This window comes from Scyliorhinus canicula, chromosome 7 (assembly GCF_902713615.1).
Source record: "Scyliorhinus canicula chromosome 7, sScyCan1.1, whole genome shotgun sequence".
NCBI lineage: Eukaryota > Metazoa > Chordata > Chondrichthyes > Carcharhiniformes > Scyliorhinidae > Scyliorhinus > Scyliorhinus canicula.
This window is the reverse complement of record NC_052152.1, coordinates 40,671,959-40,684,373: the sequence shown is the minus strand read 5'-3', so window position 1 is coordinate 40,684,373 and position 12,415 is coordinate 40,671,959. Positions and strand designations below refer to the sequence as shown.

Sequence of the window (12,415 nt, the reverse complement as noted above, 5' to 3'; positions counted from 1 at the left end):
AGGCCCACTCGCCCATCCTATCCCCATAACCCCACCTGACCACATCTTTGGACACGAAGGGGCAATTTTAGCATGGCCAACCCATCTAACCTGCACAACATTGAACCATGGGAGGAAACTGGAGCACCTGGAGGAAATCCATAAAGCATTTGGAAATGTTTCTGCCTGATCAGGTCTTCAGAACATTTCCCCACACAACCACCGCAACTCAGTTATACCTATTTCCTTAAGTTTTTTCCCCCTTTCATCTCCGATTCCTTTTGTTGGAGATGTTCACTGCCTGACACTTGTGTGGCCTGAATGTTACTTGCCACTTATCAGCCCACGCCTGGATATTATCCAAGTCTTGCTGCATTTGGACATGGACTGCTTCAGTATCTGAGAAGTCACAAATGATGCTCAACATAGTGCAGTCAACATTCCTACTTTTGACCTTATGATGAAAGGGAGGTCATTGATGAAGCAGCTGAAAATGGTTGGTTCTAGGACTCTTGCACCAAAGGAACTCTTGCAGTAATGCTCTTGAACTGAGATATTTGACCTCCAACAGCAGTAACTATCCTCCTTTGTGCTCGGTGTAACTCCAACCAGCAGAATGTTTTCCCCCTGATTCCCATTGACTCCACTTTTACCAGGTTTGGCATACAAGTAGTCATGTGCTATAGCCTCACTAGGTTGACACCTTATTTTTAGGCATGTCTGGTGTTGCACTTAGCATGACCTCCTGCACTTTTCATTGAGCCAGGGTTGATCCCCTGGCATGGTGATAATGATAGAGTGGGGGATATGCCTGGCTAAGAGGTACCAAATTGTGGTTGAGTACAATTCTGCTGCTGATAGTACACAGCATCTCATGGATGCCCAATCAGTTGCTAGATTTACTTGAAATCTATCCTATTTAGCATGTTGCTAGGGCCACGCAGAACAATGGTGTGTATCCTCAATCTGAAGTTGGGACTTTGTCTCCACACGGACTTAGCAGTGGTCATTCCTACCGATACTGGACAGATGTATGTGCGGCAAGCAGGCTGGTGAGAAGGTGTAGCATTTTTCTTCCCCCTTGTATTAATTAATAATCTTTATTGGCACAGGTAGGCTTACATTAACACTGCAATGAAGTTACTGTGAAAAGCCCCTAGTCACCACATTCCGGCGCCTGTTTGGGTACACTGAGGGAGAATTAAGAATGTCCAAATTACCTAAGATCAAGTGGTTCGGGACTTGTGGGATTGACCTAGCCTCACCACCTGCTGCAGACCCAGTCCAGCAGCTATGTCAGCTAGGACTCGACCAGCTCAGTCAGTAGTAATGCTGCCGAGCCGCTCTTGGTGTTGGATATTGAAACCCTCCATCCCGAGTACGTCTGTGTCCTTGCCATCTTCGGTGCTTCCTTCAAGTGATGTCCAACATGAGAGGGCTATTGTTTCATCAGATAAGCGAGTGCGATTCTAGTAATCAGCAGGTTTCCTTGCCCATGTTTGATCTGATGCCATGGAACTTCATGAAAGCCACAGTTAATGTTGAGGAGTCTCAGACCAATTCCCCCTCGATTGTATACCACTTTGCCACCACCTCAGGTGGGTCTGTCCTTTTGGTGGGGCAGGAGTGGTGATGGTGGTGTCTGGAACATGATCTGTAAGATATGATTCTGTGAGTATTACTATGTTTGGCTATTGATTGACTAATCTGTGAGACAGCTCTCCTAATTTTTGCGTAAGTCCCAGATTCTAGTAAGGAGGATTCGATTCTCCTACAAGAATCTGGGACTTACGCAAAAAATTAGGTGAGCTGTCTCACAGATTAGTCAATCAATAGCCCACTTTGAAACTGCCTGGCCTACAACGTAAGCATTATCTTGAACAGACTTATTACGGATACTAAATAGCCACGGAAAATGTAAACATACAAGATCCTGAGTAGACTTGACAGGGTGGATGTTGAAAGATTACAGCTGTTTGAAGATCTGATGTCCAATCAGAAATTAATATTTGAGAGAAAATAACTAATCATCACTCAGGATGTGTCTTTAAAATGTTAGAATTTTCTGTGATTGACTTGAACAGTGGCTTGTCACCAAGCATGTACATCACTATTTCCAAACCTTGACCTTTGTGTGGAGTAGCAGCCTCAAGTAGAACACATTTGAACTGCAATCCTGAAGTTGGACTCCATTCAGACTGATGTTTTTACATTTTGGGAGTAATCCAAGTGTAATTTAGGTGCATCTGCTACTTAGTTTAACAGATTTATTCAGAGAGGGCTCAGCTACATGGTGGAAACTGGGGAAGAAGTAGAACTGATAGGAACAGGAGTAGGCTATTCAGCCCCTCGAGCCTCACCTGCCATTTAATGAGATCGTGGCTGACCTGTGGCCTAACTCCATATACCTGCTTTGGGCCCATATCCCTCAATACCTTCACAAAAATGTATCTTTCTAGCGTCAGCTGCTGTTTCTGGAAGAGAGTTCCAAATCTCCACCTGTTAAAGACTGTCTATAAATACAATCTGTTCTTATTGTAACTGTACCACAACCAAAGGGAATCCCACTCTCTGTGCCCAGCTGTTGTGTGACCATAGGCAACACATCATGCAAATCAATGTCCCAACATCCAGGCAGTAGTTGTGATAAACACAAAATACTGTGGATTCTGCAGATCTGAAATAAAAACAGAAAATGCTGGGAAAAATTCAGCAGGTCTGGCAGCATCTGTGGAGAGAGAAACAAAGTTGGAGTTGTATATGACTCTTCTTCAGACCATGATATCTTCATTCTCGCAGTCCACTGTGCCATCTGCATTTGGGCCACCACAGCTATTCAAAAGGTGAGAAGAGCTCACCGGGTGACATGTTTGATGACTCCAGTGGGGAACCCCTAGCCCTATATGTGCAGCATTTGTACCAACAGGGGTGGGGAGGATGGAGAGAGAGAGAGGTTACTGGTGGTAGGTGTGAGTGTTGAGTTACAATCAGATCAGCCATGATCTTATTGAATGGTGAAGCAGGCTCAAAGGGCCGAGAACTTAAGAGCCCCATTCCCAATGAAAAGGGAGATGGGCATCTTGAGATATTTCTGGTTTAAATTTATTTATGTAGTATTGTGGCTCAGAAATCATGTATCAAATGGAAAAATAAGTGTAAGCATTGGAATTGGTTTGTTTTGTGGTTGTTGCTGCCAGATTGGTACCTTTCCCGTACCAGCCTCCCTGGACAGGCGCCGAAATGTGGCGATTAGGGGCTTTTCACAGTAACTTCATTGAAGCCTACTCGTGACAATAAGCGATTTTCATTTCATTTTTCATTTCATTTTTTCATTAATTGGTTGAGGTTGCCTCACACCTGAGTGGTTACATTTTCTTCCAAAACAAACATTTAAGTGTGTTGTGATTTAATGTGTGAAACCTATTTTTGCAAGAATTTTAATCCGAAATGCCATGAACTTTTGGAGAAGTGAAATAAGCATTTGCAGCTTACTCACAATGCAGCTGGTGATGAACCACTATTGCACCTCAATAGCAGATTAACAATGGTGACCTAATCGGCATGTTTCTGACTTCAGTGAAGCTGTGATGTATGGTCTGGATTTTACTTTGGCAGATAACACTGGTGTGGAATGAGGATCCTTTGTCTCTGGAACCATACACTTCCGGTTCACTTAATCACCGAATTGTTACAGCGCAGAAGGAGGTCATTTGGTCCATCGTGTCTGCACCAGTTCCTCCGAGCAGTTCACCATTGCCCTGACTTCACCTCCGTAACCCGGCACATTCCTCCATTTCAGATAATAGTCTAATTCCATTTTGAATGCATCACTTGAACCTGCTTCCATCTCACACTCGAACTGTACATTCCAAATCCTAACCGCTCAGTATGTAAAAATGTTTCTCCTCCTATCACTTTTGCTTTGTTTACTTTAAATCGGTGCCATCTCATTATCAACCCTTTCACAAGTGGGGATAGTTTCTTCCTATCTACTCTGTTTGGACTCCTCATGATTCTGAATATCTCTATTAAATCACTTAATTTTCTTTTCTCCAAGTAAACCAATCTTAACTTCTCCAATTTATCCTCAAAACTGAATTTCCTCATCCCTGAAACCATTCTTGTGGATCTTTTCTGCATCCTCTCAAATGCCATCACATCCTTCTTAAATCGCAGTGCCCAGAACTGAGGCAATACTCTAGCTGAAACCAAACTTCCTCTTCTACTCTGTACCCCTATTAATACAGCTCAGGATACTGTTTGCTTGAATAACTGCTCCAAACCTGTCCTGACACCTTCAGTAATTTATGCATAGATATACCAGGTCACTCCTGCTTCTCCTTTAGAGTTGTTCCCTTTATTTTATATTTTGTTTCCTATTCTTCCAACCAAAATGATTCACTTCACATTTCTTTGCATTGGATTTCACCGGCCACTAATCTGCCCATCCCCCCAACCTGTCTATATACTTTTGAAGTTCTACACTATCCTCCGAGTCCACAATGATCATAAGTTTTTTTTGTATTGTCCACAAATCTTGAAATTGTGCCTTGTACACCAAGGTCTGGGTCATTTATAAATATCAGGAAAAACAAGGGTCTCAACACTGACCCCTGAGAGAACTCCACTTCCAGGACGGAAACATCCATTGACCACTACTCTGTTTCCTGTCGCTCACCAATTGTCTATCCATGTTGCTACTGTCGCTTTTATTCCATGAGCTGCAACCGTGCTCACACGTCTGTTTTGTGGCACTGTATCAAATGCCTTTTGGAAGTCCACTTCATCCTCAGTTACTTCTTCAAAAAACTCCAAGTTGGTTAAACATGATTTTCCCTTCAGAAATCCATGATGGCTTCCCTTTGTTAATCCGCATTTGTCCATGTCACTATGAACTTTGCCCCGAAGTATTGTTTTGGAAGTATCTCCACCACTGAAGTCGAACTGACTGGCTTGTAGTTGCTGGGCTTATCGTTGGACTTTTTTTGAACAAGAGTGTTGGTATGTTATCCCCATGCCTTGATTTCGTTAGAGTAATGTGCATTCAGCAGTTACGTTTAGAAGTATTGTTATTTGGCTTGTTATTACATATATGCTTGGACAGAATTGTATCTTCATACTGCAGTCAAATTTCTTAACCAGAGTTGAGTACAACAGCAAAGAAAAAACTTAAAATAGTGGCTCTACTATGTTACTTAGATGCTATTAGATAATTGTATTCAATATGAACATTGATCTTAGTCATCCTTTTTGATTAGAGTTTTCATTCAAGGTCACTCATGAATGAAAACCAATAAATATTAGTAGTAAAATCTTATAAATGCACTGTTTACTGCTACATGACTGTATAATTATGAACAATATATGAATTGCTTGCTTTAAAGCTATGTCAATGGCCGATGCAGTAGGTTTTTGGAAATAAACAGTTTGTTCCCCTTTTTTTTATAGACAATCAGCAACGGACTTCTGCGGACTGATGAATATGATGTTCCTCCACCACGACAGTCTCCACCGCCACCAACAATTGTAGCATTTCCCAACAACACAAAGTAAATTACTGTTAATTTTGGTTAAAAAAATAACAATGTTGCACCAATAGGTATGCCAACAGAGTTTTGTTGGCTTTTTCATAGCAGAGTAATCTTAAATCATGGTAGTTGTTGCAAATGTAAAGTGTGAAGAAACTTGGAGCATGATATTTTACTTGGGTTATTAATATTTATTTAATCCCAATTGGTATTCTGGTGATGTGGTACTGATTTCTGCTCACCTAAAAGATGGCCCATTCAATTACTTACCTAGAGTGATTGAATCAGTAATGAGGGCATGATTATTAGTATCCATGTCCAAGAAGATCAAAGATCAGGTGTGATCTCTGATTATTACTCAGTGATATTTGCTGGAAAGTCATTTTGGGTGTTAATAGAAATGAGGTTTGGGAACGGCAACTCGTTTTGATCAGTTCGCCAGTCTTCAGGTTGTACCTACAAGAGTGGTTAGTTTGATGAGATGCTGTGAGGCAAATAGTTCATGTGGATGCATAATTCAGCATGAATTACTCCCTTAAAGAGGGGTGAGAAAAAAAAGTCCTTTCATATAATAATTAAATTGCAGATTTACCCTTTGTCCCACCCACAATCCAGTAAATAAATAATTTTAAATTGGACTACATTAGCCAATCTATTTTGAAAATGTATTTTACAGCAAATATAAATAAACTTGTGTTTAAATACATCTTATACACAAGAAATAGAAACAAGTACGCCAATTGGTCCTTTAAACCTGCTGTGCCATTCAATATGATCCTGAAGATTTTATTGAATCATAAGATTAACTCCCACCTTCCTGCAGTACTCCATATGAAGAGAATAGAAGGTTATGGTAATAGATTTTGATAAGGAAAGGCGGGAGGAGGCTCATGTGGGGCACAATGACTGGCATGGTCTGTTTTTTTTACACATCTTATGCATTTCTTGTAGTACTCAAACCCGTACCAATGTCTTGAATATATTGTAATCAATGACTCAGCACCTACAATTCTGTATGTTAGAAAGTACCTAAGGTTCGCAACCCCTTTGAATGAAGACGTTTCTCCTCATTTTAGTCCTAAGTGAGTGACCCCTTATTCTGAGACCGTGACCCCATATTCTAGATGCCCCAGACAGGGAAACCATTTTCTCAGCATTTACCCTAAATTTTCTTTCAAGTTAGATCGTCCAATTGTTCGAGATTCTTGGATATTTATGCCTGGACTACTCAATCTCCCCTCCTCACCTCTGGAATCTGGAATATTTGTTGTACATCCCCATTCGGTTAAATAGGTCTTTAACTTGGTTAGGTGACCACTTCAGTTGTGGCCCTCAATAATTCTAGTAAGATGTCTTTACTCCTATAACTCCAGTCCTTTCGTAATAAAGGGAACAGACCATTTTCCTTCCTAATTTCTTGCTGTACCTGCATGTAATTTTCTGTAATTCATACACCAGGTCCCAAAAACATTTTCCAGTCTTCTTCCATTTAAAAAATATTTTACTGTAATTTCTTTCCTCAAACTACACTTTACTACACTGTATTTAATCTGTCGTGTCCTGCCCACTCACTCAACCGGTCTGTCATTCTGCAGTCCCTTTGCATTTTGTGTTCGATTGTACATAGCTGAGGCCTAATTACTGTTCTTTGCGGTATACTGAAAACCAGAAAATTTTCTGTTTGCTCTGACTGTTTTCTGTCCATTAACCAATCCTCAATCCATTATATATTACTCCCAGTCCCGTGAGTCCTAATTTTGTGTAAGAACCTCTTGTGTGGCATTTTATCAAATTCATTTTGAATACCCAAAGGCGCCATATCCACTGATTCCCCTTTAACTGTCCTATTCGTTACATAACTCAAGAAAATTCTAAAAGATTTGTCGAACATGATTTCCCTTAAATTCATGCTGTTTTGCTTCGTCATGTCATGATTTTCTTCGGTGTCGTTTTACCACATTCCTAACAAATGATTGTATCATTTCGCCCTCCGGTGATGTTAGTGTAACTGGTCTATTGTCCCTCTTTTTCTCTGTTCCTCTGATCTTAAATATAGTGGGGTTATGTTTCCTATCCTCCAAATCTTGATCCTGTTCTAGAACCTAAGGAGTCCTGGAAGATCAAAACCAATGCATCCACTATTTATATAGCTGCCGACTTAAATCTCTAGGATGCACGTTATCAGGCCTGGGGGATTTGTCACTGCTTAGTCTCATTAATTTCACTACTATTTTTCTACTAAAGTACTATTTCTTTTCTTACTCTGATTTCCTTAAGCACCTCATTCTTGCTCTCCTCACAAAGAACTCAACACCCGCATTAGAAAGGTTAGGCTGACGAGCAAGGTGGACATGGAAAAACAGCGAACTGACTAGTAGGATCATGCATAGGTCCTAAGGTTCGGAAGATAGGAACCGCTAACCCCACCATACTTAAGAATGGAGGAAAAGAGAAAACGAAGAACAGTAGACCAGTTACACTAACATCAGTGGTAGGCAAAATTATAGAATCTACTGTTAAGAAAATGCTAAAAATTCACTGAGAAAATCATGATATGATAAAGAGGAAACAACATGAATTTGTGAAAGGGAAATCATGTTTGACAAATCTTTTAGAATTTTTTGAGGATGTCACTAATAAGATGCATAAAGGGAAGTCAGTGGATGTAGTGTATTTAGATTTTTAAAAAAGCATTCAGTAAGGTGATGCGAGAGATTATTGCACAAAAATAAAGCTCATGGGATTGGGGTAATATAAAATGCCTCTTGGTAATCTGCTGTCATTTTCATTATTCCCCATATCAATTTGTTGGCCCATATTTGTTGCATTCTACTACTACTCTTTTTGGTAACATTATAAACCTCTTCCTTTGACCCAATATTATCTTAATTCCTTTTGTTAACCATAGTTGGACCATTTTGTTTGGGTTTTTGTGCCTTAAATTAATGCATATTTCTTGCAAATTGTGTATTAATTCTATAAATGCCAAACATTGTTCGTCTGCTGTTAGATTTTTAATGTAGTTTCTCAAGCCTATGCAGTTTGCATTGTTTAGATTTAAGACCCTGATTTTGGAGTGAATTGAATCATTTAAAAAATTAAATCCTATTATGGTCACTCTGCCCTGGGTATTAGTCAAGACCCCTTTTCTACAATGTTATTAATTAACTCTTTCTCATACACAATACCAAGTCTGAAATAGCATGTTCCTTATTTGATTCCTTGACATACTGATCTAGAAACGATCTTGTATGATAACCTGTGCCTGATTTATAGTCTGCTACACACTAGAACTATTGTTAAGAGACTTTTAAACCGCTTCCTTCAATGTTTTCTCTTCATTGTGTTTCTTAGCTCCACCCAAACTGATTCTACGCCTTAATTTTTCTGAGCTAAAATCCCAGAACTTAAGCTAGGATGCACTGTTGGGTAATGCATTTGCTGTTGAAATAATTGCACAAAATGAAGAGTGACCTTCTGAAAATAAAAGTGTGCTCTATACCTCAGTAACTATTGTAGTGGGGAACTATTTATTGAGACAGAATGTGTCGTGTTAATACACTGAGATAATACAGGCTGCAAATGGATGCAGCTTTAACTGAAAGATATTCCAGACCTTGAAGTTAGTTCAATCTGATTTATTGAACCCGTCTCACAGTTTGCACAGTTCTCTGTGAGTTCGACTCTCTGCTAACCTAAGTGTGGTTACTCTGACTGAACCAGACTAACTGGAGGTGTTATGTGATATATACACCCTGACTCACTCTGTAGATGTCCCCAGTGGAAAGAGGCGGAGTGTGAGTGCCTTGTGCCTTTTATAGTGGGAAACCACCCCCAAGTGTTCTGCCTGCTGATTGGTTATGTCCTGTTCTCTGTGTTCATTAGCTGCCTGTCTGTATCTCATTATGTGCATGTCTACATATCATGACAGAATGAATGAGCCAGAAAAACGTATTGCCAGAAAAAAATTGTATCATTATCAAATGTGCGCACTTGACTTGATAAAGTTACTGTACTATCATTATGGCAAGATGGCTTATCCATCCTTTTGCTCCTGATTGCGCGGAGTCTGAGAGCATGATAATTGCTGTTTTTTGTAAACAGAGCACACCTGGGCAATTTTCCAAATTGTCTGGCAGGTGCCCTGTCATTATTGCAGTGGAACAACTCATTAGGAATTGAATCCATTATCAAAGATCAAAGGTCTTTCAGTAAAAAAAACAATTGCTCCTTCGGTAGAAAAGAAGATCAAGAGAGCTGCAGCAGCTGATTTTATAGCTATTTCATAATGAAACAGCTGCAGCAAATGTTCTTCATTAAATCTACAGGAATGATTTTTATCTGATTCTATGAAAAAGTACGTGTGTATTGCTTTACTTTTGTAATCAAGTGAATTATTCAATCATTTTTCCTTCCACAAATTCTATTGGGCAGAAGCATATTAAAGTGGGCAGGCAGGTAGATAGTTTTTCCAAGGTTAACGTCTATAAGCTCAATGGGTACTGAATGCAGCTTTGGATGACTTGTTTTCTCTGAAATTCACTTTGTAGAGAATCCCTGCTTTATCAAACCAATCCTTTAGATTATATACTAATTAAGCAGCTCCATCGCACTGTTTGCAGGTGGTTTATTTTGGTTTGGGAGTTCATTCACTAAGTTTATTCTCAGCAAATCTGAGCTGTTATGGGAGGCTAAGACATTCACAGTGGGTCAGTGTTGATATTTTCAGACTCTTGGAACAGGTGTCCTCCCTGGTAGACCAGGTGGCCGTCAAGGTCGCTGTCACTGAAGGGTCATCTCGCCTCCCTTGGAATTTAGTGCTCAGTGAATTCAGTATGGGCAGAGGCAACATTTATGGAGGATGACTGGGCATTGGTGTGAGATGTATAAAGATTAGCATGTCAGTGTTGGCTATTCAGGTATGAATGTGAGGAGGGACCAAACGAGAGGAGTGGGTAGCATTTCAGGGTATGGTGGTCTGGGATGTTGTGTGGGAGTGTCCCTGAGTGTAGGTGTTGGCATCTGAGGTATGCTGTTCACCTTTCCTGCCCTCCTGGGACCTGTGCGCCTCTTGGTGCAATGTCCAGGTTTGAGGGACCATACCCCTTGTGCTCACATCCTTTTTTAAAATGTACTTTTTTTGTAAATGTATTTTTTTTTCAGTTGAGGGGCACTTTAGTGTGGCCAAACCACCTACCCTGCACATTTTTTTGGGTTGTGGGGGTGAGACCCATGCAGACACGGAGAGAATGTGCAAACTCCACACAGACAGTGACCCAGGGCCAGGATAGAACCCGGGTCCTCCCCGCTGTGAAGCCAAGGTGCCGCCCTGTGCTCACATCTTTGACCACTGCACGCTTGCTTGACTTGAAGGATCCCTCCATGCTGCCGGCCTTTGGAAGCATCACTTGCTTTGGTCAGTAAGGCCAGGGGTGGGCAGGTAGCATTAAGCAGACATTCCTCTGTTAGCTGAGGGCTCAGCAATTATTGTACTGTTCAGTCATTCTGCTCTGCTGAGGTCCTTTGGACTAGAGATTCTTCTTTTGACAAATACGGCATATTTTCCCACCAGCCTTTGGGTGATCGGAAAACCTGGAGGAGAAATGCTGGCACCACGACTGAATTGCAGGCATGACAAAACCCACTTTCATAGAATCCCGACAGTGCAGAAGGATGCTATTTGGCCCATTGAATCTGCACCAACCCTCCAAAAGTGTACCCCACCTAGACCCCAGCTGTATCCCCTTAACCCCACCTGACCGTTGAACACTTAGTGACAGTTTAGCAAGTCCAATCCACCTAACCGTCACATGTTTGGACTGAGGAAGGAAACCTGAGCACCCGAAGGAAACCCACACAGATGCTCTGAGAAAGTGCAAACTCCACACAGTCACCCGAGGTCTGAATTGAACCGGGATCCCTGATGCTGTGAGGGAGCAGTGCTACCCACTATGCCACCATGCTGTTTTCATTATATACAGTTACTGACCTCCTGCTGTATGGGGGTCTAAAGTCAAAATTCTTCCCAGCATGCGCTCACCCCTGTGGCACTCAATAGTCTCAAGCGATAGCTGTTAGAAGTAATGTAATTTTTATATTATCCAACTCTTTACCCAATCTCAACCTATCTTGATTTCTGTATCTTTCAGTTTCATTTGTAATCTCTCATGACATGGTGGCAGCACAGTGGTTAGCACTGCTGCCTCATAGCATCGGGGACCCGGGTTCGATTCTGGCATTGGGTACTTGTCCGTGTGGAGTTTGCACGTTCACCCCGTGTCTGTGGTGATTTCCTCCGGGTTCTCCGGTTTCCTCCCACAGTCCAAAAATGTGCAGGTTAGGTGGATTGGCGTTAAAAATTGCCCCTCAGTGTCCAAAAGGTGAGGTTGGTTTCCTGGGTTACAAGGATAGGGTGAGGGATTGGGCCTTTCGGAGGGTTGGTGCTGACTCGTAGGACTGAATGGCCCTCTCCACTGTAGGGATTCTATAAACATCCCTTAAAAAAACACCATATCAAAGCCTTTCTGCAAGTCCAATATCAGAGGCACTTCCACTATTTTATTTTCAGGTTCTAAGTTGTGAGCATTTTATGATAGTCAGTTCTACTAGAACTTGTGTTCCATATTTGCTAGATGGTTCGAGAGATGAGTGATTGCAGTTGTGTCACATAGACTTGAGAGCCTGAGGTAATTTTCCTTAGCGTATAGAATGCTGAGGATATTTGATAGAAGTCTTTAAAATCATAAAAGAATACAGTATATGAAGTGAAATGTTTCCAGTGGCTGACGGGTCTGGCGCAGATTGAAGGTGGATGACACAAGCGCCAGAAGTGGCATGAAGGAACAAGTGAGTAGGAATTCGACTGAACTGCTTGGCAAGATGATGCATTTGATTTAATAGTAACCTTC

The 12,415-nt window shown here is 41.2% G+C and overlaps 1 protein-coding gene across 5 annotated transcripts in view; it reads left to right on the top strand.

Moving 5' to 3' along the window:
- cblb (Cbl proto-oncogene B, E3 ubiquitin protein ligase) overlaps positions 1 to 12,415 on the top strand; it is a 238,651-nt gene that overhangs the window by 182,357 nt on the left and 43,879 nt on the right. For all 5 annotated transcript variants that reach the window (XM_038801840.1, XM_038801836.1, XM_038801837.1 and 2 more), the window contains one exon: positions 5,428 to 5,528. In XM_038801840.1, the coding sequence (XP_038657768.1) occupies positions 5,428 to 5,528 (101 nt within the window). The remainder of the gene's footprint in view (positions 1 to 5,427; positions 5,529 to 12,415) is intronic.